The 27,389-nt window shown below is 42.9% G+C and overlaps 1 protein-coding gene across 1 annotated transcript in view; it reads right to left on the bottom strand.

The window, feature by feature from the left end:
- Positions 1–27,389, bottom strand: part of Kif26b (kinesin family member 26B) — a 481,849-nt gene that overhangs the window by 17,636 nt on the left and 436,824 nt on the right. Inside the window, exons 11-12 of the mRNA XM_077802765.1 lie at positions 5,689–5,851; positions 1,325–4,730 (exon numbers count right to left, since the gene is read on the bottom strand). Coding sequence (XP_077658891.1) covers positions 1,325–4,730; positions 5,689–5,851 — 3,569 coding nt within the window. The remainder of the gene's footprint in view (positions 1–1,324; positions 4,731–5,688; positions 5,852–27,389) is intronic.

Raw genomic sequence — 27,389 nt, 5'->3', positions numbered from 1 at the left:
ATTTCTTTGATTTGAGGAAGACAAAGGGTTATGATGTGCTCTGATCAGAGTCCTTATATCTGGATTGGAACATTCCAGAGCTGGAACTCACTGGTGGTGGAATAGGGAAAAGCAATGTCATGACTGATAGAAAAAGTCTGTGGAGCAGGTGCTGCAGATGCAGCTGGCACAGTAGAAAAAGGGCCCTTTCTGAACATCACCCCATCTTTTAATCCCAAATAGGCTGTTGACACCCATATTTTGCAAAGCAGTGGCTTCTGAAGAGCCTAGAATTCCACAGAAGGGTGGCACAGGACAGGCCCCTTGCCACCTGCACTTCAACCAAGGCACAGAATTGCATTACATTTGGGGCTTGGCATTATTCTTTTTGTATTTGAATGCTGAGGCTAAAGAATGAATGAGGACGATTTCTTTAGAAGTCATTGAAGAATAGAAATGATTCCAGGCAAAATTCTCAAGTATCTCGTTATTCCTGGTAACTTTGGCTTCTGTCTCCTTGCTTCCTTCTCTCCTTCCCGTCTTTCACCTCACCTACCCCATGTGTACTCCAGTTCTCTTCTCCTTGCCCACCAGAACTAACTGTTACATGTCACACTAAACTCTGACATACATGTCAGTGGTTTTCCTGAGTTCTGGAGTATTGCCTTTTGACAACAGATACCTGGAGATGGCAAAGACTCCCTCCCACCACAGTGGTGGTAGTGCATGAGTGGGTCTATACAGTGTGGCACTGTGTGTGTGAACAGAAGTGCAACCCCTTCGGCTGGAGTCCATACATGACTGTCTATGACTGTCTTTGGGGTGGGAGTGGAGGAAGGCTTCTCCTACTGCACCTTCAATGAATCAAAGTATGCTCTATCCCTGAGAGAGGCTGCCAAGGTCTTGGAGACTATCAGTCCCACATACAGGTTTCTGTAGTCCTGAGGTCAGGGAACCTGATCTGATCTCTCAGAGACCTCTAAAAAGTAGTACAGTGCTTGAGCAAATAAAGCCATGGCTCAGGGACCAGGTAAGGAGATGCTATGGAGGAAGAGCCAGTGATTCATGGATGCTCCTGGGCATCCAGCACCTTGGCCTTTCCCCCTGCTGAGAGTGAGGGCCGGTGGCGTCCTCAAGGTCTAATGATGCACATAACAAGTTTTTACAATGAAGCCTTCTGCGGTTCTATCCCTAGCCAAGACCTACAAGTGACAGGATATCAGAAAGGAGAGATGAGACCTCAATCCCCAGGACCTGGAGGTCCCCTCATCAGAGGACAGGGGAGCAGTGGACCCCACACACACCTGCCCTTTACCTTCCTGGGACCCTGTCCCCAAGCGCCTACCTGAATTGGACCGTTTCTTTGGGGTTTTCAGGCTCCGGCACCTGCCGCCCACAGAGCTGCTGTTCTCGCTCATGGAGTCCTGGGCCGAGGACGCGCTGCCGGTGGCCTCGCTGTCCCTCATCATGCTCTCGTAGCCGCTGCTGCCACCACTGTGGTAGAAGAGGGCAGTCTTCCCCATGGCCGGTGGGAGCTCCCCGCTCAGCACGCTGCTGTTGTCGCTGCCGTGCCCGCTGCTGCACCGGTGTGGCTTCCGCGGTGGGGTGATCTTGCTGTAGGGCGAGGGCAGCAGGTGCGCTGCTGCAGGCTTGTCCTCCACGGGGGCCCCACTGCGCTCCTCCGCCTCGGGTCCAGCCCGTACCTGCAAGCCCCGGGCGCCCCCATTCCCCTGCAGCAGCTCGGAGATGCGCCCATTGACTGCTCTCAGCGGCAGTTTGGAAGCCAATCCAGAGCTTCGGTTCCTGCTGAGCGACTGGGTGGACCAGGACATGTGCTTCCCGCTGGGGGGCACATTGGAGCTCTGGCCCACTGACTGAGGCAGCGACTTGGTGGAGAAGCTGAGGGTTTTGGTGGTGGGGGTGGACAGGCTGCGGGCTTTGGGGCTGGCCAGGAGGAGCTTGCTCACTGCTGAAATCTTGGACTGGCTGGCCTTGGGCGACGCCCCTGCTGACTGGGTGGCGCTGCAGCTGGGTGGTGAGGCCCCTGCGCTGCTGCGGCCCAGGCTCCTGCCAGCACGGGGCATGGTGCTGTCTTTGCCGGCGTGCAGTCGCGAGCTCATGGAGGACAGGCTCTCGGCCCTCTCCAGCGACAAGCATTCGTAGTGGCTGACTGTTGTTCTGCCAAGAGAGTTGGTCCTGCTGGCCAGCTGCTCCAGCTTGGCGCTGAAGAGCTTGCTGCTGCTACTGGCGTCCTTCATCTTGCTGCTGGGTTCATCAGGGAAGCTGGCCAAGAAGGTGGCTGGCTGGTTCAAGGGGCTGCTGGTGCTGCTGCTGCTGGCACTGTGCTGGGGGCTGGCCCGGTTCTTCTGGTCCAAGCTGGACTTGCGGACAGGAGGCAGAGGGGGAGTCCCTTTAGGCCGGGCAAGAACACAATGCTTGGGTGAAGCCACCTTGCGCTCCAGGGTTGCCTTAGAGGCCTGGGTGCCTGATGTTGTCCCCAGACCATTGGTGTCGGCACTGCAGTGGTAGAAGAGGCTGTCCAGCTCCTCGTGTCTGCTGGCTTTCTGAAATGCTCTAGGAAGGCTGCTGGATTTCAGGCTTTTGCTGGAATGCATTGGGCTCTGGGCCACCAAACCAGGCAGAGCCATCTCACAGCCATCCACAACCCTCTTGAAGTTGTCAGTCACTGGGGAGGCAGATACCTCTCCACTGCTGCTGCTGAGCCTGTCGCCCGGGCTGGGCTTCCTATCCTGTTCTTGCTCTGGTCTGGTCTCAGGCTTAGTGGGGCCTGTGGCAGTCTCATATCTAATCCCTTCTTCACTGGGAAAAGCATTCTCTTTTTTCACTTCCTCTTCTCGTTTCAGCCAGGGGTCCTCAAATTTCATCTCTTTCTTTGCACTGGTTTCTTTACTCTCCTGGGACGGGGCTGCTCTGGCAGCTGTTTTGGAGATGGCAGTAGAAGCCTCAGGCTCTTGCACGTTCCGAGGGCTCATGGCGATGCAGGGGTAAACCGTGATGTTGGTCTTCATGGGGATGTACCCTTCGCAATTGCTCAGGTTGGCTGTATTGGAGATGGTGACCATGGCCTTGCCCAGTGTGGATATTTTGCAGCTTTTGATGGGGGTGGCTTTGTTGAAAGAGTCTTCCCCGACCTCAGACAAGATGAGCAGGTTGTCAGGGCCTGCCTTGGGCTTCTCTCTGCACACCACAGCAGTGTTCTGGATGCTGTTAACAAACTCCGAGGCTGGAGGTTCTGCCATGGCCTCCCCATGCCCAAAACATGTCTGGGCTATGAAACTGTGACATGATTGCTCGCCATCACTGCCGGCGCTCATCTCGCTTAGCCAGGAGCTGATGGAGGAACGCCTGCTGCCTGTTTCCCGGGCCTTCCCATCCAGGCTCAGCTTCGGAAGGGGCAAGAACTGTGTGATGCTCACCTCAGAGACGGGAGCCATGCTGGAGTAGCCCTCCAGGTCCTCGCTGATGCTACTGATGATGCTGACAGGCCGGGAGCCCGAGGCTAAGGCCTGCACAGAGCAGTCGCTATTGAAGCTGATGATGCTGGTGGGGCGGCCACTGTCCAGGACCCCACTAATGGTCAGCTCCTCCACCAGCGTGAACACCAGCTCGTCCTCCCCGTTCAGCTCCAGTGGCTGCTGCACGGTCACCATTGTGGTGCTCAGGATCTCCTTCTTGGAGTCCGGGGGAGATGCTGCCTGATGCTCATCCTCAACAGGGGTTTCTGGGAACCCCTCACTTCCAGCAGACATAGATTTCTTCAAAACCTGGGGGCTCATTCCAACTGGAGGAGTACGTACCTCAGGCTGCAGCAAGGACTCGCTAGAGACCATGCCAGAATCCTTGTTCAAGGGTGGCAGTGGGGCAGAGGTTGGCAGGACCCCTTTCTGGGTGTACACTTTGCATCTCTGGGAAGGAGAGCTAGGGGGTTTGTACTCAGAGGTCTTGGATAGGCTGGCAATGCCCAGCCGGGGCGAGCCCATGGGCCTGGGCTTGCCCTCCATGAAGCCACAGGAGTTCAGGCTCTCCCGACTGCTCTGGAGGCTGGGGCTCTGCACCATCTGGCCGCTGCTGCCTGGGATGCTTCGGGGTGAGGCTGGGGTGGGGCTGCTGCAGCGTGCTGTGGCAGGCACAGGGGAGTGATTCCTTTGCATCTTACAGGCCAGGTTGTCTGTGCCTTCCCGATCAGTCAGCGGGCCATCTGACCCGTTGTCTTCCTTATCCGACTCAGAGAGTGAGTTTGCCCCAGCCACTTGGCTTAACGAGGGGCATTTGCTCGCCTGCTCTGCCCCAAACTGTACAGGCAGCTCTTCGAAAGGAAACTTACTGGGCTCCTCGCTGCCATCAATGCAGTCTAGTCTCTCTTGCAGCTCAGCAAATGTGTTACACTTCAAGCAGTCCCTTTCTGATTTGCTGGCTGCAGCCTCTCCTGCCTCTGTGGGCCGGCTGTCACCTCTGGTCTTCTGCAGGGCAGGCACAATGGGAACAAAGTCTGGGGGGCCCTCATTGTCGGTGAGCTCCTTGTCGGAGAGGGCTGTGCCGTTAGGCCCGATGTAGATGACAGTGTCACAAGACTGCTCGCTGCTGGAGGAGTAGTCAGGATCACTGGACAGGTGCGCAATGGGGAAGTCGGGGTCCACCGTGGCTCTGGTATGGAAGGGTCTCAGCTGGGTGGGCCTGCGCATTCTGCCTTCCTCACAGGAGCTTTCTCCACCAGAGGAGCTCGACGTGTACTATGAATGAGAGAACAGTTAACATGTGGCGCCTCTGAGACGGCCCTCCCAGGGAGCCTGACATTATGTGGTAAATGGTATAAGCCACTGACTCAACAGGAGCTACTGAAGGTCCCCCTGGTTGACCTCCTGCATTGAAGAGTGGAACCATGACTCCAGTGGGCCAGGCCAGAGTGCCCAATGTCCCACATCTTAGCTGTATGTGCTTAAGATAATCCCTATATGGCACACTGAGGAATCAGAGGCTGCTCAGGAGAGGAGATCCAGTCCCCTTCCGACCTCTTAAGGGCTATTCCTAAATATAACCAACAGAACATTGGTTGTGAAACCCTGTTTTATACTCCATCCCCCCATTAAAAATACATAAAGGAGAAGGAAAGAAAAGCCCTCCTACATGTTAATCGCTGGCCCCCCCGGATCAGAGTGGCCACAATCACCATGGTCCTCTCAGGCATTCTTGCCAAGCTGCCAGAGGAAGGGAGCCCAGTGGCATCTAGCAGACTCGGTATCAAGCCAGAAAACATTGAATTAACACGACAATTCCAGCAGCCAGGAAATCACTCCTGAACATAGGGTCACATGAACAAGAAGTTAATAACCCTCTTTAGAGAGTTGACTCATTAAAGGACAGAGTCTTCATCTACATAGGAACCAGTCGGGCAAGAGAAAAACGGAATGATTTCCATCTCTCCAACATTTTTCATCTCAAAATCTATCTAAAGCATGCCAAGCACTACCTGTCAGGGGTCAGGCTGGATGTCCAGGGCCAGCAGAAGACCTGACTCTCTCCTGTCAGTGGGAAGGTTTCCCTGCCCTGAGGTGGAGACCGCAACAGTGATGCTTTCACATGCACCCCTGTGTTTGGGGATCAGCAATATTAATTTGGCTCTCTCTGACTCAGTTCTGGGGCAAGGCTCCAAAGCTCCATTACCCACTGCACCCACTGTGAACTGCTTACCTTCGTCTTTTTCTTCTTCATCCTCAAGACCCTTGATGCGATCTGGATGGTAGACAGGGTTTCTGCATAGTTCCCAGCTGCGGCAGAGATGTGAGCGATCATGGTGGTGCGACAGTTCATGTTCCCCAGAGACTCCCGAAGCAGCATGGTGAGCTTGCTCTCTCTGCCAAACAAAGTGAATTAGGGCTGCATTAGTGGGCCATGCTTCACATGGACTGTCAGGGTAGGACTTTAGGTCTGTACATGGTTATTTTGTTGTGGTTGGTATTTTTTTCTTCCTTTTTTTTTTTTTTTTTTTTTTTTTTAATGGCACACCAATTAGCATCATTTTCCAGCATGGGAGCATGGGGCTATTTGTGGTTGGCAGCTGAGCAAGTGCTTCTTACTCCAAAGATGAAATTCATGCAAACACCTCCCTGGGCACTTCTGTCCTGGCTGTGATGGGATGTTCCTGTGTGTCTGTGTGCATATGACATTGCACATAATGAGGCCTGGGAATAGAAATGGGAAGAAGGGATCAGGAGAAAATGACTTTGTGACCAGTGACTCAGCGTGCTATCTGCATACACTGCCTTTCTCTGCAAGTTTGTGCACACAGGCAATCCCTGTAACAAAAAGCAGTTCCCTGCTGAGAACTTGTATTGAAGATCTATGTGTTTATAATGCATGCAAAATGTCTTACAAGGAGTTGGAACCACTTTATCCTCACTGTCTCTTAATTCTCATATTTGCATCTAGTAGCACGGAAGGAAAAAAGTATTTGTATTCCTGATAAGTGGAGAAACACAGACACAAGCCCAAATACTCACTTGCTCAGCAATTGAAAGAACTTTCTAGAAAGGCCTCCTCTGGGAACTTTTCAGTTGCTGTGTGGGGCCAGAGTGTCCAGAGTGGTGATAATGAGGCCCACGGGTTTACCCATTGTGTTTCTGGACACTTTAAGAATTGTGCTAAAGGAATGTCTCAAGTTTTTTCTTTTTTTTCCATTCCTATACTTGTTCTACCATTTTTTCTGTCTTGCTTTTAAAAGGCCTCTGCTTACTTCATCAGCAGCATTTGCCAAGTGTCATTTCATCTCTGGAGCATCCCCTCCCCTGAAGGCTGAGGCCGCCTCTGTGTTTCCCATGCCCTATGTTCATATCTCTGCGATGTGTTTGTAATACCAGATGAGAGGAGTTCATCTGCACGTCTGAACCCCCTGGGGAGGGACTGTCCAGTTCAGCAGACTGTGGGAGATGCAGGCCACTGTCAACAGACAAGGGGCCATTTCACACGTGACCTGAATCCAGCTTCAGGGAGGAGAGACTGTGGTGTGATAGTTTTTCCTTCCCATCTGAGACCAATTAAGGTGTCTGTTCAGGGATGCTGAGCTCACAACGGCTCAGTACCAGGACAGTTTATAAATATACCAGGGCTTCCCTTTCGCAGAATAACCAGTGACAGAAGTGGTGAAAGGAGCAATAAGGGAGGTGTGTGTGTGTGTGTGGGGGGGGCACCAGGGACCAGCTGCATACATTTAACTCCCTTCACGTCCAGGAAGGACGTGTCGTGGACATAGCCATTCAGTGGGGCTGTTGAGTCTTATCATGGCAAAGCCAGTGCACCTGGGCCTTGTCTTCAATATGGGAGGCAGAAGATGGGTTCCATTTGGGATAGTTGTGATCACATAGGTTCTATAAAATACCTGTGAATGCTGAATTAGTGAATAATTGTCCATGACTTTTGAGGGAAATGCATGGTTTAGTGAGCCTCTGGTGAGGATCCCGTCACAACAGTTTCATCAACTGGTCATTACACAACCTTGTTTTATTTGTATTTCTGTTGAAAGATAACTTATTTAATTCCTTATAAGTACTAAAACATATGCAGCATTGCTTTATAATAAACACTAACCAAGAAGGGTTCAATCATTTCCTGAACCAGAGTAATATGACCTTAAATTTCTTTGGCTTTTGGCCTCACAACAATACTCTGGGCTACAGATTTTTTTCCCTTAACTGTTCATCATCTCATGAATCTACAAATTCAGTTACTTTTTAAAATCATTTCTATAGCTTCATTATGTACCACAGATATTAGCTTAGTACTTTCTGGAGTGCCCTTACATATAGATCAGGGAATTTCCTCTTCCTTTTTCTGAATGTACTGTTGTATTGATTCATTAATATTGAACTTGAAGTCGACAGCACTGTAACTCAGGCCTGAGTGAAGCTTATTTAACATGTGTGTTTTCTCCACAAGGCACATCACAGCCTTCGTGCCCTTTGTTACATTAGACAACACGTTAGCACCATGCACGGGATCCTTTAAAACAGTGAAATCACCAACAAAAACACAAAAATGCAAAACAAAACAAAAACCACATAGCAGTACATCAACTTGAAAGCACACTTGTTTATAAATAGAAGAGCAGACACAAGAAGGCAGAGTAGCACCTTGTGCCATTTCAATGGGGAACATATGGGTTGGAGACTCAAAGTCTCCACCACTCTGTTAAGTCCTGAAATGATTCTGAAGTGCATTGAGTATTGTTCAGGGATTACTGTTATGGTTTGGATATGAGGAGTCCCCCAAAAGCTCACGTGTGAGACAATGTAAGAAGGTTCAGAGGAGAAATGATTGAGTTATAAGGATCTTAACCAAATAAGTGAATTAATCCCCTGACAGGGATTAACTGAGTGGTAATTGAAGTGGTAGGGTGTGGCTGGAGGAGGCAGGAATTGGGACTATGGCTTTGGGGTATATATTTGTATCTGGCAAGTGGAGACCCCCTCCCTGCTTTCTGATCATCATGTGAGCTGCTTTCCTCTGCCACACTTTTCTGTCATGATAGTCAGCCTCACCTGGAGCTCCGAGGAATGGTGCTGGGCTTCTATGGACTGAGACCTCTGAAACTGTGAGCCCTCAAATAAATCTTTCCTCTACAATTGTTCTGGTTGGCCCTTTTAGTCACAGCAGTGAAAAAGCTAACTAAAAAAATTAGAAAGAAATTTTATCAAGTAGAAAATTTGCAACTACGGAATCTACAAATGGTGGTGACTGACTATACTATGGCGTTCTTCATGATAAGTCTGTCCATCAGTTGCACCGAACTGAAGGCCTGCTCCTCTGTCTCTCCAGGTGAGTCTCCAGGGAAAGACACCAAAGTTGGAATGAAAAGATATTATGTTGTTGTATCAACCTGCTGGCCCTGCCTGTCCCACAGGATCCCCGCTCATGATATGATGATATAGACAAATGTTTCTTGCTATTTTTTTGAACCTCACATTGTCGGAAGAAGTCATGGCATATGTGTTGCTTGGCAACCAGCATTTTCACTCTCCTTGTTGAAAGAAAGCCAGTAAAACTGCCAGCCAGACTTTTTTGCATGGGCCAATCTAGACTCAAAGACATGTCCTTAGGGGAGTAAAATATGGTGGAGAGATAACCTTGGCTTTTTCAACCTCATGATAACCCTTTAACTTGGAACGAAGATTAGCAAGTGAGAAGGGCAGGTGAAGGAAGGGGCAGGGTACCAAAGGCTGCCAACCGTAAGCCAAACTCAGTATTTTGGGGAGGGAACTAAAGAGGTTCCAGAGAGTTTGTATGGTCAGCATGAACTCAGTTCACAGCTTTGTATCAAGGCTGAAGTGACAGAAGAGAGGGGGAGAGCTGTGGCTAGTCTTGCCCCAGTGTCATGCTGGCTAGAGGGAGGCAGAGTCTTGGGGTCATATGAGAGGGGGCATCGCTGTGGAGGACATGAGCGAGAAGGGACTGGTTATGAAGCTGAACTGATTGGGGTCTGGGGAAGGACATGGCATTCTGTTAAGTAGCCATGTTTTATGGATATACACTTTAGCTCCTCCTGCCCAACCTGACCGCATGTGTCTTTAAAAGTAATTTTTAAAAATCTTGCTATTCAAAATAAGTCAACCCTTCCATTAGCTACCATAAAAGCAATGAAAAGAACAGGATAATGATCACATTTTGTTTTATTTTATTTTTGTGTGCTGGGGATCAAACCCCAGAGTCTCACACTTGCTAGGCATGTTCCCTTCCTCTGACATATCTCCACAAAATGAGCACCTTTTAATTAATAATAATGTTAAAAGAACATGAGAGATCATATAGCACTCTACAACAGGGGCCAACAAACTAGGGCCATAGGAGCCAAACTGACCCACTGCTTATTTTTATAAATTAAGTTTTATTGGAACACAATGCACCTGGTTGTTTACATATTGTCCGAGGCTGCTTTGGTATTACAAGGGTAAATTGGTTGTAACAGAGCCCACAAAGTAAAAGATCTTTATGATCTGGTCCTTTATAGAAAAAGTTTGCTGACCTCTGCTCTAGAGTAATGGCAACTGTGATGTGGTTGCAGATACAGAATCATCCAGAGCATGAAGGTGTGTCTTACTTTCTTTAGTACTCAATAATCTATTCAATAGTTGTGCTGTCCCTCTTTTAGTTCAGATGTTTCATGGAGCAAGAGCAAAAGCCAATTCCACAGAAACAGGCAAAGAGAAACAAATGCTTGGCTTTTGAAATCACTGGAGCACCAGGCCACAGTCATTGATGGTGGCTCAAATCACTTACTACTGCCTGCAGAAGCGCAGTCTATCCTTCCAAAGGGGATGTCAGGGCGCTCATGTTCACTCAATTAATTAGCTCATTTCTGTATGCAACTCCTCATTCTAGAATCATTTGTTAAGCACCAACTCAGGTAAGAGAGCCTGTACTGTACTGAGGAGTACAGTGAGAGAAGTGGATGTGTGAAATCTCATCACGATATCCTCTGATAAAAGCTCAAGTTAAATGGCATCAGCAAGATGACTGACTAGAAGCTCCTTCTGCTTGTGCCCCCCACCCACCCAAAGGACAGCCAAACCCACAAACGAAGAAATACATTTTGATGAAAATAACTGAAGAATGCTGGAATATATCAAATGAGTAGCAGAAACCCTGTAGAGTGGTGCAGAAAACCAGGATGGCCTCTTAGAGGAAGAAAATACCTCAACTCTGGCACCCCCCCCCCCCCAGTCAGGATCAATCTGGAATCAGGAAGGACTTCTTGCAGGGAAAAAGTAGGCAGAGGAAGTGTCCACATTACCACCATGACCACCTAAGTCTCTGCCACTGGGGAATCCTGCAGTCCTCACAGGCACTAAGCCTTGCTCAGGGAGCTGCCTGGAGTCCACACAGCTGCATTCTCCCCAGATAAAGAAGCCAACACTGCACCCCATCCCCTGTGACCAGTGCAGCTAATGGACTGCACTATTCTCTATCCCCTGAGACTGCTCATCTACCACCCCCCACCTAATAACCTGCCATCTTGGGGCCCGACTGCTGCTACAGTCTATCTTGGGGGACCAACAGCATGGATCCACTCTACCATGCTGCCTAGTCACGGTTGTATCCTGCTGCTCAGGATCTGAGCTGACTTGGAGCCCTACCTTCCAGGGAAATGATACACTGACTACCCACAGCAGTCATGGCCCCCAGAACCAAAGGTGAAGCAGTGCCCTGCCCCTCGGGGAATCCCTGCTTTGACCTCCCAGGGAAGTAATGCTCTGCCTGAAATCTGAGCTGAAATGGCATGGCACTCTCTATTCCCAAGGAACCAGTGCAGTGGCTGAGCCAAGTAGCAGGCATGGGATCCCATTCCCCCTTGAAATAGAGTATTGGGTGAGCTGTGCGATCTGTCCTCCAGGACAGAGAGCTGTATCCAGGCCAAATAGCTGTAGCATTCTGCTTCCCTGGAACTGGACTAGAACCTGAAGTCTGAGCTGTGGAGCCTTGCTGGGGAGTAGTCTTCACTACATTAATCCTTGTACCCCAGGGTCCAAGCCACAGCTACGCTTTATTATTTCTGGATCCTTGCTGTCACTGGAAATCTGCCATGTCCCACAATTCCAAGGGTCCATGTTATCTTACTGGGGACCTTATCTCCTGGGATCAGAGTCTAATGTCCCTATTGGCTCTGGTTCCCAAATCATAGCTAAGCCTTGTTTCCTAGTGTCTAAACCCCCGGAGTACCCCATCTTCCCTGAAGGTAGGCCAGTGTTGGACCCTGACTCCAAGATCAGAATCACAAGTAAAACCCAGTTCCCTTGATCCAAGTTGCTGTGGTGTGCTTCAGAATCAGCTGTGTAGGCAATCTGCTTCCCAAAGTGTCTTGAAAAGTGAACCTAGGACCCAAATCTCAGGTGTCCCTATAGGTTTGTGAGACCCTGAGCCCAGAACCATGGCTCTATAGCTGTTCTGAGAACCTGTACCCTGGAGCCCAGCGCCATGTCAGACCCAATGCCAAAACTCATCATTGTAGGGAAAGTGAGAACAGGAAGATCCCTCCCCCCAAACTTTTGTTACTCAGCATTCTTTTAACAGCATTCACTGTCACAAACTCCTACAGCCTATGCCATTGAAACATCCACAGACATCACTGACATTGACCATAGTTAAGAACCTGCTATGGAAGCTATACCACTGCGTCCACTCAGAACCATAGTCATGTACTGTTCCCAGCCACACCCTAAGACCTATCTGCAGGTGAAAGTCTTTCCCTACATAAGTCACTTTGTAAAGTTTGGAAGAGATGACCATTCTATTACATGTACAGACATCAGTGCAGGGACACAAGAAACATAAAAAAGCAGGAAAATATGATACTATCAAAGGAACCAAATGATTCTACAGTAACTGACGCTAAAGAAAAGGAAAATTTTTTTTTAAAGGAACTCAAGATAATGACTTTAAGGAAACTCTGCAAGATATAAGAGAGTGCAGAGAGACAACTTAGTCAAACCAGAAAAATGATTCACGATTTAAATGAAAAACTTAGCAAAGAGATATTATTAAAAGAATCTATCAGGTATCTTGGTGCCAACACCTACAACAGACTAGATCAAGCAAAAGAACAATTTAAAAACTTGAAGATAGGTCTTTTGAAGTTACTTAGGGGAAAAAAGAATGAAAAAAAGTAAAAACAGTCTACAAGACTTATGGGATACCATTAAGTGAACAAACATTCTCATTATAGGAATTTCAGAAGAATACAGAGAAATGGACAAAAGCCTTATTTAACCAAATAATTGCTGAAAAATTCCTAAGTCCTGGGAGAGAAAATGGATATTCAGATTCATTAGCTCAAAGATTCAACCCAAAGAAGTCCTCTGCAATACACATTATATTCAAGCCATCAAAAATCAAAGACTAAGAGAGAATTTAAGAAGCAGCAAAAATATCAAGTCACGCATAAAGGGATCTCTTATATCAGTGGATGTAGGTTTTCAATGGATTTGTTGGCAGAAACCTTGCAGGATAGGAGAGAATGGGAATGCCCTATTTAAAATGCTGAAAAAAAAAATCCTGCCAGCCCAAACTGACCTTCAGAAATGAAGAAGTACCTTCTCAGACATGCAAAAGCTAAGTGGGGTCTACTGTTAGACCTACCTTACAAGAAATGGTTATAGGAGTTCCTCAATAAGAAAAGCTAATTACTAATGTAAAAGCATATGAAAGTATAAAATTTACTGGTAAGGTAAATATATAATCAGATTCCGAATAATCTAACATTATAATGGTAGTCTGTAAGTCCATTCATATCTCTAGTATGAATGCTATAGTTCAAAACAGTTAAAAACTATAACAATAATATGTTGTTAAATATATACTATAAGGGGTTGGGGTTGTGGCTCAGTGGCAGAGCACTTGCCTCGCACATGTGAGGCACTGGGTTCAATTCTCAGCACCACATAAAAATAAATGAATAAAATGAAGCTATTTATATCTATATCTATATCTATATCTATATATATATATATATATATATATTATAAGAATGTGTAAATTACAATACCAAACATACAACTGAGGGAAAAAAGATCTAGAATTTTTAGATCTTTTATAATAGTTTATTATAACTATAAGATATTTTATATAGACCTCATGGTGACCCAAAAGCAAAAAACTATAGCAGATACATGATAAAGAGGAAGAAACAGAGCTGGGAGTGGCTCTGTGTTAGAGAACTTGTCTAGCATGTTCAAGATGCTAGATTTGACTCCTGGCATCCCAGAAAAAAAAAAAAAAAAGGAAAGAATTAAACAACCAGAAAACAATGAACAAATGGAAGTTATCCTTTCCTATCAGTGATTACTTTGAATGAAAATGAACAAAATTGTGCAATAAAAAGACAGAGTGATTGAATGGATTCAAAGGAAACATGATCCAACAGTATGCTGTCTACAAGAAACCTGCTTTAGTTTTATGGCACACATGGACTTTTAAAGGTGAAGACATGGAATAAGATATTCCATGCAAATAGCAACCCAAATAGAGCAGAGGTAACTATACTTATGTCAGATAAATTAGACTTCAAGTCAAAACTGTCACAGAGATGAGGAAGGTAATTAGTTCATGATAAAGGGCTTAATTCTTCAAAGGGACATATCAATTGTAAATCTACACTTAATCAACATCAGAGCACCTGAATATATAAAGTAAGTATGAAAAGGACATGAAAGAAGAAATAGCAATATAAAAATAGCAATACTCCACTTCCAACAGTGGAAGAAAATTAATAAGGAGATACTGGAAATAGAATTGCACTTTAAACAAAGTGGACCTAAGAGCATCCAATAATAGCAGAATGTACATTATTCTCTAATATACCTGGGACATCTTCAGGATAGATCATATGGCAAGCCACAAACAAGTCTTCACAAATTTAAGAAATCTGAAATCATATCAAGTATCTCTGATCAAAATGGTATGAAACTATAAAACAGAAACAGTAGAAATTTTGGAAAATTCACAGATACATAGGCCAACAAAATTGATGACCTAAAGGAAAGAAAACGTACCAATGTTAGAGTAGGAAGAAATAGAAAGTCTGAAAAGATCAATAACAAAAGTGATTGAGGTAATTACCTCAGTCATCTTGATACCTAAAACAGACAAAGACACCATAAGAAGGAAAAGCTATAGGCCAATATACCTGATGAACATTGATGCAAAAATCTTCAATAAAGTATTAGCAAATCAAATTTGATAATATATCACAAATTGTATACTATGGTCAACAGGAACTTATCTCTAAAATGCAAGATTGGTTTAATATATACAAATTAATCACTGTGATACTTTACATTAATAGAAAGATAGAACACACATTGGTATCTCAATTGACACAGAAAAAGCATTTGACAAAGTTCTACATCTTTTTTTTTAATAAAAACTATCAACAGTTTAGGGTAGAAAGAAAGTTTCTCAATACAATAAAGGCCATTTATGAAAAAACACTACTAAATGTCATAATCAATAAGGAAAAACTGAAAGCTTTTCCTCTAAGATGTTGTACAAGGGAAGGATACCTACTTTTACCACTTCTATTAAACACAGTTCTGGTAGTACTAGCAAAAGCAATCAGACAAGGAAAAAATAAAAGAAATAAAAGAAAAAAGAAAAGGGATCCAAATCTGAAAGGAAGAATAGTCTTTCTATTTGCAGATGACATAATCTCATGTGGAAAACAAGAAAGATTACACCAAAAAACAAAACAAAACAAAAAACTCTTGGAACTACTAAATGAATTCCATAAAGCTTCAGAATATAAAATCAACATACAAATTATGTGGCATTTATGTACCCAAATAATGACCTCCCCCCAAATGAAATAAAAAAATAATAACCAAGGAGGTAAAAATACTCTATACTCAAAACTATAAAACACTAATAAAAGAAACTGAAGAGAAGACTACTAAATGGAAAGATATAGCATAGAATACATTCATGGATCCAAAGAATACAGCTAAAATGCTCATCTTACTTAAATCAATATACAGATTCAATTTGATCTCTATCAATATTCCAATGTTACTCTTGACTGAAGTAGAAAAAAACCAATATTATGATTTTTATGGGATCACAAAAGACTTTGTATAGTCAAAGCAATTCTGAGAAAGAAAAACAAAGTTGGAGGTATTTCACTTCCTGGTTTAAAATTCTATAGACAATAAGCCATAGTAATCAAAATGCTATGGTACTGGCATAAGAACAGACACACAGACTTCAGAACAGAATAGAGAGCCCAGAAATAAATCCAAACATATATGGTCAACTAATTAATTTTTGAAAAGACATCAAGAGAACACAATAAGGGGAAGAGAATAATGTCTTCAATAAATAGACCCGGGGCTGGGGTTGTGGCTTAGTGGTAGAGCATTTGCCTAGCATGCGTGAGGCACCGGGTTCGATTACCAGCACCACATAACACTAAATAAACAAAATAAAGCTATAGAAAATGGTTCTGAAAAACCTGGATTTCCACATTTAAAAATACGAAACTGGGCACTAATACCATACATAAAAATAGAAAAGGATGAAGACCTAAATGTAGCACCTGAAATCATAAAATTTATAGAAAGAAATAGGGGAAAATCTCCTTGACATTAGCCTTGGAAGTGATTTTTTTTTTTTAAATATACCACACCAAAAGTTTAGGTTGCAAAAACAAAAATTAATTAATGGGACTACATTAAACTAAAAAGCTTCTGCACAGCAAAGGAAACAATCAGCAAAATGAAAAGCAACATATAGATTAGGAAAATCATTTACAAACCAAATATCTGATAAAGAGTTAATACCCCAAATTTATAAAGAACTCATACAACTCAGTAGCAAGAAAACATATATCCCAATTAAAAAATGGGTAAAAGAGCTGGGTACAGTGGTATACACCTGCAATCCCAGTGTCTCAGGAGGCTGAGGCTGGAGGGTCCAAGTTCAAAGTCAGCCTCAGCCATTTAGTGAGACCCTGTCTCAAAATAAAACATAAAAAGAACTAGGGATATGGTTGGTGGTTAAGCATCCCTGGGTTGAATCCCTGGTACCAAAAAAAAAAAAAAAAAAAGGCAAAGGACATGAATAGACATTTCTCCAAAGATGACATACAAATGGCTAACAGGCTACTGTGTTACCATCTCACACCTGTCTGATAGCTGTTAGCAAAGGGAAGAGGTAACAAGTGTTTGTAAGACTATGGAGAAAAGGGAATCCTCCCACACTGTTCGTAGGAATATAGACTATGCAAATATTGTGGAAAACAGTATGGGGTTCCTAAAAAAAATCAAAATAATTACCATATGACCCAGGATCTCTTTTTTTTTTTTGAGTATATACCAGCAAATTAAATTACTACCTGTAAAGATATCCTCATGCCCATGTCTGTTGCAACATTATTTGCAGTACTCAGGATGTGGGAACAACTTAGGTATCTTGTCAACAAAATAATAAAAAAAACTGTGGTACTTTTATACAATGTAATATTACTCAGCCTTTAAAAAAAGGAGGCAATCCTACCATTTGCTACAACATGGATGGAGCAGAGGACATCATGCTAAGTGAAATAAGCCAGACACAGAAATAAAAATATTGCTTATATATGGAACCTAAAAAGAAAAAGTCAAAGGTATACAGAAAGAACAGTGATTACTAGGAAAGTGAGATGAGTGGGTGAGAGAAGGACATAAAGTAGCAGATATGTAGGATGAACAGGTCTAAAGATTTAGTAAACAATGTGAGGACCACAGTTAAACATGGTGTGCTACATTCAGGAGTTTTGCTAAATGAGTAGATTATAGTTGCTCCTGCCATGGGGGGTGGGGGTGGGGAGAATGGGTAACTGTGAGATGATGGATGTTCATTTGTTTCACTGTAATAACCATTGATGTTTGTTTATTTACTATTAATTTCATAATACCACTGTGTATACCTAAAGTAGGCACAATAACATTTATTTTTAAAATAATCAAGAATTTTAAAGCTAATAAAGGAGGAACAAATGAAAAACAAGACATGATAAAGACAGGACACCTTGAGGCTAAGCAGAATCCCCACTCATCACAGTATCTGGCCACCCCTAATCTGCTAGAGAATGCTCAGAGCGCCATTGCTGTAGCCTAGCTTTGTCTCCTCAGCTGGGATTCTCCTACACAGAAGGCACCTGGCACGCACTCTTCCTCTCTCTTTAGTTCCCCCAAACAGCCCCAGCACAACTGTAAAAAGTTCAGCCCCTCTCTGAAAGGGCAGTCTGGAATCAGCACATTATTTTCTGATCCTCAGGGGAGGTGCACCTCAGGAGGGGGCACCTGGCTGCCCAGGAGCAAGATGTTCACATCACATGCAAGACTGGCCAGGTAATTTCATAAGAAAATGCATCTCCTTCAGTACAAACACGACGTCACAGAAGAAAGCAAGATGTCTGTGCCTCTTCACATTTATCACTTCTTAGAATGTTGAGAAAAAGGAGCCTAATTAATCCAGAAAACCAATTATGCTCCAGAATAAATTGTAAAAGAGAGATTCCCACAGGCAGCAAGAAAGAGCTATACAAATCACATATGTGAACCTAGCATATATCTCTCTCTCTTTTTAAAAAAGGGGACAGTGGGTTTTGTTGTTAGAAAAAGATTTTAAGCAATATGCCATCAATATTCAAGAATGGAAACTACACACACAAAATTCTTTTCTAAATTTTTTATGCTTTCCATAAATTTTATTTTATTCTTTATATTTATTTTTTAAAATTTGTTTGACTTAGTTGTATGTGACAGCAGAATGCATTTCAATTCATCATACACAAATGGAGTACAACATTTCAATTCTCTGTACTTGGTGTAGAGACACACCATTCATGCAATCATATATCTACTTAGGGTAATGATGTCCATCTCATTCCTACCCTCATAACAAAAAATTCTTATGTATGCTTGATATTTAGTCAAGATAACAACTAATGTTTAAATGCCAAGAAAATACTTGTGTCCCTCATTCTCTTAAGATAGAACTCTGTAGGAATACTATATTCCAGTAACAATTCCAGTTGTACCTACTTCACCTGTAAACCACAGGACCTGTTTTAGAGCTTCAGACAGCGAGCGTGAGACCCTGGGACAGAGCTGGCAGGTGTCATTCAGCTCCGAGAGTTCTATCTCGAAAGTCACTGGATCTACCTGCTAACAACCAGGAGGAGACAGGAGGAGACCAAGAGAAGAGAGAATGAAAAGAAAAAGAAGGTAGAAAGGGGGGATAAAATAATGACCTTGAAGTGTATTTGGCTACTCAGTGGTACCCCACACACTCTGTCCCCCGACAACTGCCTCCTTCCTGCTTACATCTTATTGGTCTGTAAAAATCCTTTTTTATTTGTCTCCTGAAAGGTCAGCAATGACCCTCTGAGGCCAACCCAAAATGCCAGGGACCAGAATCCCAAGATGTTAAGCCTCCATGGCCCAACACTCCTGGCCAAGGTGGGCAGCACTTCTGTGGTTCTTTACCACTTATAAGAGACTGTTTTCCAAGGAGAGTCACTGGCTCCACTGAGTGAGGGCAATTGTGACTACAACTTCCAGGTCCCAAGATTTCTTTGTGAGAGTGTTGAGTTGTGACAGACTGAAACACACGCAGACACAGGGAAGTAATCACTCCCTTGAGTTCACCTGTAAGGGACTTGATGATCCCCATATTCATGGACATTCGTACCTTTGGAGGAAGATACATGCCTTCACTCTGGGAAGGCTCGTGCTCTGCAGAAGCAGTTTTGTCTCAGCAATGTTTCCCTCAGGATGCCACTGCCAATATTTCAGGACACAAATGATCTGGTTTGGGGGTACTAGAAAAGTGCCAGAAGCTTGATACAGGCTGACCTGTCCTAATGGCATTTTTGAAATATTAAAGAAGTTAAAATTCTTGATGCTCAGTTTCAGATACAAATGGCATAGCAGGTCTCTTCTTCAAGATGCTGGAAGGGAGAATGCATGACACTGACATCTTGGATAGAGAAGTACAGTCTTGAGGTCTTCCACCGACGGGGACTATGGCTTGTATAATGAAGTACCATCAAAAATAGCTCCCTGAATCCAGTATGTATGTTAGAGGTGTCTGTGAAGCACTGGCATTCAGGGAGTTTTGGAGAGGACCCATAGAGAACCACCCACTCAGGCTGGAGGACCAGCCTTTGGGTCCAATTAATACACCACCTGTTATGAGTTCTTATCTTGCTTATCCTAAGACCACCCAATTTTAACACTAAGAGTGGAGGAAGTTAATCTAACCTTTCATTGTGTTCTTTTATTAAACACCAGAATTTGGGTTTTTGGTTGTTTCTTTGGGTACTTTTTTTGGAGGGGGGGGTACTGGGGATTGAACCCAGTGACACTCTACCATGAAGCTACATTCCTAATCCCTTTAAATCTTTTGAGAGACGGTTGCATTAAATTGCTCAGGCTGGCCTCAAACTTGTGATCCTTCTGCCTCAGCCTCCTGAGTAGTTGGGGTTAGAGGTGTGTCTCACCACACCCAGCTAACTACCATAGAAACGGAGGTATGAGCGCCATTTTGGGGATACCTGTGATATAGGATAACATATGGGAGAAATGAAGTCTTCCTCATTCCATCCTGGTTATCTAGGGCAGACACCAGGAGGGCTCTAGAGCGTTGGTGGCAGTGTCCAATGAAGAGCAGGAAAGAAGCAATGAAGTCCAACAAGGCCTGCTACTCTTGGTGAAGCAGTAACTATTCCCAGCAGAACTAGGAACATAATAAGTACCATAATTTGGATATTTAAAAACAAAAAATTTTTTTAGTTGTCGATGGCCTTTAATTAATCAGTTAATTTATTTATTTATATGCAGTGCTGAGTGCCCAATGCCTCATGCATGCTAGGCAAGCACTTTACCACTGAGCCACAACTCCAGCCCACCATAATTTGGATCTTCAATGTCTCCCAAAAGTCTATGTGTTAAAGACTTGGTGCCCAGGGTTGCACTATTAGGAGGTGGTTAGGACTTAATGGGAAGTCCTTAGGTTATTGGAGGTGTTAAAGGGACTTTTGGACTCTTCCTTTCTTTGCTCCCTGGCTCATGAAGTTAGCAGTTTTTCTCTGTCCTGTGCTCCTGCCGTGATACACTGCCTTACCATAGACCCAAAGCAACAAGCCACTCAATCATGTTCTGGAAACTACAGACCTGTGAACCAAAATAAACCTTTTATTTTTATAAGTTGGCTATTCCAGGTATTTTGTTATAGCAAGGGAAAGTGAGTCTTGATGAGCATTCATGACAACTCTCTGAGGGACTTCAGAGAATATCAGGATGGATAGAGTTTATATAAGCTGGAAGTTTTATATTCCAGGTATAAGTTGAAGCCAATGAAATTCAGAGTTAAACTTAAATAGGTTTACCACTGTACTCATAGTGTGATAAAGTCTACATAAAATTTGGACCTTGGGAACCCATTTGATGCTAGGATCAGCATCCCATTTATCTGAATAAGATAAAATTCACAATAATTCAGCCTACTTGAGAAAGGCCAGCTGTTAACAGTAAATAGTCTCAATAAGAAAAGTATATGATGTAACTTGAATTTATAACTAACAGAAGGTTTCATGTTAAAATCCTAACCAATCTGCTTTGATCTCATTTAACAAGACTCACTTGTGATGACTAACATGGTTATGAAACATAGTTCACTTACATCAATTACATATGTTCCATGAAAACATTTAACATTATTCACTTATTTAACAACTCATTCCTTCTTATCTAGAGCCAGGAAAAACATCATCTCAGTGATGACCATGCAGGATTAGTAGAATCTGATTTACTCCAAATATTGTAAATCTAAGTTCTGCTCAGGAAATGTACAGTCATTCCAAGGTCATGGCACTCAGGTATGACACCAGAAAATTTAAAGGTAATTCACATAATCAGAATTATGATATAAATAGCCTACTAATTCTAGGATACAATTCTGCGTCAAGATTGAAAAATATTTTTAGAACCATAGAGCAATTAGAGTTGAGAAACTTTCTTGGGAGGGGGGTCACTGCATTTCCTAATAAAAACAGGTGATCTTCTTTCTGCTGGAATAGTTTAACTTGGGGGGTACTTTTCCCAGCCCTTATTTTATTTTGAAACAGGGTTTCACTAAGTTGCTCAGAGCCTCACCCATTTGCTGGAGCTGGCTTTGAACTGTGATCCTCCTGCCTGGGCCTCTCTATCTGCTGGGACTACAGGCATGTTCCACTGCACCCAGCATCTTAGGGTCTTGTTAAAAATAGCTACCCAGAATCAGCCATACCTCAACAATGGAGTTCAGTATAAGGAAGAGCTTTCTAAAAATTAAGGATATTCCAAAATATTATACAGGCTACTCTGGGAGGTGGTAAGTATTAAAAAAATCCTAATAATTTCAATGATAGGAGATATGCTTTTATTTTGACCTTTCCTTATAGTAACTCAGACAATATTTATGACTTATCAGCCCTAGGACAGAAGGGAAATTATTCTAGATTTATTTTTATCCAATTTAGCATAATCAGAAACTAGGAATGTCATCACTTTGAAGGAAAGCACCCCTCTAAACCACAAAAAAAGAGAGAACTAAGAAGGCAAATTAGTAGACCCTAGAGAAAAACAGAAAATAATAGGTCCATATATTTCCTTGGAACCAACAGGTTGCCAGAAATTGCATAAGCTAATGAAATTCAAGATGATATAAAGGTGTGCTTAGTGATTCAATAACAAGACCCTCTGCACTTACTGAATGTGTAAACCTGCTCTGTAATAGATGCAAGTGTGTTGTTTAATCCACCTGCAAAACCAGATTAGGAGTAAGAAAATGTTTATATCATTATTGCAATGTAGAGTGTAAATACTACTCTAACATTAGCTGAAGTTTCACTTCCTTTTTAAAGTCTATTCAACACAAGCCATTATCTTTAATGATCAATGTTTTACAACAGACATTTCTATACTCTTGTCACTCACACTGCACAGGGCTTTGGCAGTGGTTTATGACAGCCTTTCTGGGAGAGGAATAAGGAAATATCTCAATCATGTTTCATTATGACCATTACACATCTTTCAAGTAAAGACGAGATCACTGTACTATTTAGAAACTTCGCTTTCCTGCAATTTTATATCATCCTCAGGTTCAGGAGCATATGCTCATCCTAGAGTGAGAGATCTCTGCAGTAATCCAAAAAGGAGTTAGGTACTGATCAGGGATAGAGATGGAGACCAGAGTCATGTTGTCACGGCAACACAGAGTCTCTCTCTCTGATTCTGCTCACCTGTCCCTCCCTGTGAATTTTTACAGAATTCTCAAGAAGAAAGAAAATGAAGGCTGCAAATGGAATTCTTGATAGAATTCCAGATGAAATCTGCTTCTTGCCTGGTGCCATCTCTCGAATCCTTCCCACTACTTTGCCGCTACCCCATCCTCCAACCTCCTATGTCTCCTTAGTGACAAACTTTCACTTTCAGAACATTCCTATGCTTTTCAATGACTTTCAATGTTTGTTTCAGATTAAAAAGAAAAAAAAACATAGATGAAGTTTAGGTTTGATTTGACATTTTGATGGTGCCTCTTTCCATACCTCCATCTGTGATCTTCCTTCAGGGTAGACAGTAGAACTGTATAGAAAGTGGATTTTGAAAATCTGCAAGTGTATTTAGAGTTCTTTCAGAAAAAAATGTTTACCCAAAAAGGCAGGGGAATATCGGGAGGGTTTCATCTATTTTTTTTTTCACCAACTCTCTAAGCAAAACCTGAAGATGACAGAGCATCCTGGGTGTTGGGGTAAATTGTGGTTCTTTTTATTTTCCAGATCTGAAAACCCAGGTGAGTGGCTCTCCTGTCATATTCCCTGGAAAAGGCTAAGAAGGGTTAAATAGAATTAGGAAAAGGGTCTAGGCTTGATGAGTACATTGGATTGTAATTATGGCTTTTTCAGTCTCCAGAGTTGATTTAGTTAATTCCATGCTTTCTTTCTATCAAAATAAATAGAGACTATGCAAATATGAGCCCCGAGCTGACGTTTCATTTGCATTCACTTGGCTGGGTTCTGATCTTGTGCCTATGAAAGGCAGCGAGGTGTCTGTCATCTCTCTGCTCAATCAGGCTGCATGTCCACGGGCACTGCCAGTGCTGTAGGATGACCTTCCAAGAGACATGACATACACTGGCTCATTACACAAGCAAGGATAGTGGCACAGTAATATCACCCTGCCGGGAAGGATTCAGCGTGGTTTGGGAGGATGGATGAGATGATGGAGTGTGTTCTTGCCTCTGACCTCATGCTCACATCTCTCTCCCTATGCAATGGCTATTAAGGGAGTAGCATGGAGCTTATGGCAGGATTCTGATAGTTAAGGTCAAGATGATCCCTGTCCTGCCACGTCTACCTCCTGCTTCTGACTAACAGCCTTTCCAGTGCTCAGTTGGGGATCCTGAAAATGGTTCCAAGAGATGACCAATGAAATACTGCTGCCACAAAGACCAGTATTCACTGAGATAGGGTCCCTGAATGCTTGCACAGTGGGTTGCAGACCTGGCATGACTTTGGATATAATGCATTTGTTACTTCATTGACTGACAATCAGCCCCCTTTGTAGTATAAAGAATGGCAGTAAAGATGATGTGGCAGCTTTGGACCTGGGGCTAGAACTGGATTGCCCAATGAGGAGGAGGAAGATGCCTCCCTGTGCATCCCTCCCTTTCCTGCAAACTCTGGATGGCTCTACTCATGATTCCTTAAACAGGCTCTGAACTCTGGTGTCTCTTCTGCCACCATGTTCATCCCAGCTTTTCAGCCTGGAAAGCTGTTTCCTTTCATTTCTATCAATGGAAATTATTATGGTTTGGACGTAAGGTGTTCTCCAAAAGCTCACGTGTGAGGCAAAGCAAGAAGATTCAGAGAAGAAACAATCCTGCTATGAAAGCCTTAACTCAACAGTGGATGAATCTCCTGATGGGATTAACTGAGTGGAGACTGAAGGCAGGTAGGGTGTGGCTGAAGGAGGTGGGGCATTGGGGGTGTGGCTTTGGGATATATATTTTGTATCTGGGGAGTGGAGTCTCTCTCTGCTTGCTGATCATCATGTGAGCTGCTTCCCTCTGTTACTCGCTTCGGCCACCCCTTCATGCCTCACCTTTAGCTCTGAGGAGAAGAGCCGGCCTTCTATGGACTGAAACTTCTGAAACCGTGAGCCCACAAACAAACTTTTCCCCCTTTACAATTGTTCTGGTTGGGTCCTTTAGTCACAGCAGCAAAACAGCTGACTAAAACAGGAATTGTTCAATGTTCAGCTCAAATTTATGAAAACCTACTAATTATTCAAGGAAAAAGCAGTTGGGGGGAGTCTGACAGTACTAGTAACTCCCAAAGACTTCTGTCCTTGGAAATCTCCTGCCTTTTCATTAATTTTTTTTTTTTTTTTTGGTAAATAAACATTACAAAAAATTTACTTTTTTTTTTTTTTTTTTGGTGTGTGTGTGTGTGTATTACTAAAGATTGACTCCTGGGGCACTCTGCCATTGAGTTACATCCCAGCCCTTTTTTATTTTGATATAAGGTCTCGCTGAGTTGCCCAAGCTGGTGGGTGAGCTTGCCACCCTCCCACTTTAGGTTCTGGAATAGCTGGGATTATAGACATGTACCTCCATGCCTGGCTGTTTTAATGATTTTTTAAATGTACAATGTGTGCTATGGAATCAACCAAGGTGCCCTAAAACAGATGAATGGACAAAGAAAATATGGTGTATGTACACATGATGCAATATTACTCAGCCATAAAGAAGAATGAAATTATGGCATTTTCTGGTAAATGGATGGAACTGAAGACTATCATACTAAGTGAATAAGCCAGTCCCTGAAAACCAAAGGCCGAATGTTCTCTCTGGTATGTGGTTGCTAACACACAATAAGGGGGGAGGGGGCAGAGAAGAATACGAGTTCATTGGATTAGACAAATGGGAATGAAGGGAAGGGAGGGAAGGGAGGGAGCATGTTCGTATATGAAAGACAATAGAATGATTCAAACATAACTTTCCTACATTTGTATATGAATACACGACCAGTGTAACTCCACATCATGTACAACACAAGAATGGAATCCTAATTAGAACCAGTTATACTCCATGTATGTATGTATTATTATTATTGCTCCATGTATGTATATAATATATAATGCCAGAATACATTCTACTGTCATATATATCTAATCTTTAAGTGTATAATGTGTGGCATTAAGTACATTCATTGTTGTGCAACTATCACCTCTACCCATCACCATAACTTCTTCATCTTCCCAAACTGAAATTCTACCCATGAAACAATCACTCCACATCCCCCTCTTCCCCTCCCCATGATAACCACTATTCTATTTTATGTCTCTATGAATTTACCTTCTCATAGGTAGCCTGTTTAAAGGGAATTATATAATATTTGTCCTTTTGCATCTGGTTTATTTCACATAACGTGTTTTCAAGGTTCATACATTTTGTGGCATAGATCAGAATTTTGCTCCTTTTTGCTGAATAATATTCCATTGTATAGATACACCACATTAAAATTTGTTTATTTCATATTTTTATTTTTTATTAAAATCATTTTCATTGGTGCCTTACAATTTGCATAACAAACCAGGCTTCATTGTGGATATTCCCTATATTGTTTTCTATTCATCTGTTGATGGACACTTGGGTTGTTTCCACCTCTTGACTACGATGAATAATGCTACTCTGAACATTAATGTACAGGTATCCGTTTGTGCCCTGAATTTCGGTTTTTGGGGGGTTTATATCTAGGAGTGGAGTGGAGGGATCATATGACAATTCTGTTTAACTTTTGAGGAACTGTCAAACTTTTCCACACTGGCTACACCATTTTTACATTCCCACCAGTGGTTCAAATTTTTCCAAATCCTTGCCAAAGCTTACTTTTTGTTGTTTTGAGAACAGGCATCTTAGTCGATATGAAGTGTCATCTTATTGTCATTTAGTTTGCACTTCACTAATGACAACCATGTTAAGCATCTTTTCATGTGCTTATTGGTCATCTGTATAACTTCTTTAGAGAAACATCTATTCAAGTCCTTTGTCCATGTTTGAATTGGATTTGCTCTTGTTCTATCTTAGAAGTACTTTACAGATTCTGAATATTAATCCTAGAGTAGATAGGTCATTTGCAAATACGTTCATTCTGTGGATTGTTTCCAGTTTCTAGATAATGTCCTTTGATGTATAAGTGCTTTTTCATTTTTAGATAACACTGTGCCAGTCTTAGATTTTAACTAATAATTTTTTGGCATCTGTGGTTCAAAATCTTTCCAATATTTGATTTTCTTGTGATAAGCCTGCCAAGAAGTGTGACTAAACATTGTCTATTTTGTATTAAATATACTTATCCAATATGGCCTTTATTACCTGCAGGCCACTCACCAGTTAGCAGCTGGGAAGCCCTGAACACTGTTGTTAAGCATGTGGGCCATGGTGTTCCCAGGCATAAATTCCTTTTGAAATCAGAACAACTTATTTTTAAGAGGGACATGGGGGCAACTCTGTTAGAATATATTCGAGTGTCATGTATGGTTTAAAGAAACATGATCCCACAGTCCTCACAAAATGTACCAACTGGATTGGTGCTTGGTACAAAGAACAGGTCTCAGTAATTGGAAGGATTAAAAAGAGTGAGTCTAAGAATGGTTTCCATAACTGATGCAAGTCTGAGGAATGATGTTGCACAAAGGCCTCGATTCATGATTTTATTTTTATTTTTTAGTAGTAATTGGACACAATATCTTTATTGCATTTATTTTATTTTTATGTGGTGCTGAGGATCAAACCCAGGGCCTCACACATGCTAGACAAGCGAT

The sequence above is a fragment of the Urocitellus parryii genome, chromosome 9 (assembly GCF_045843805.1).
Source record: "Urocitellus parryii isolate mUroPar1 chromosome 9, mUroPar1.hap1, whole genome shotgun sequence".
NCBI lineage: Eukaryota > Metazoa > Chordata > Mammalia > Rodentia > Sciuridae > Urocitellus > Urocitellus parryii.
Note: the sequence above shows the minus strand (reverse complement) of the source record. Positions and strands in the feature narration are given on the sequence as shown.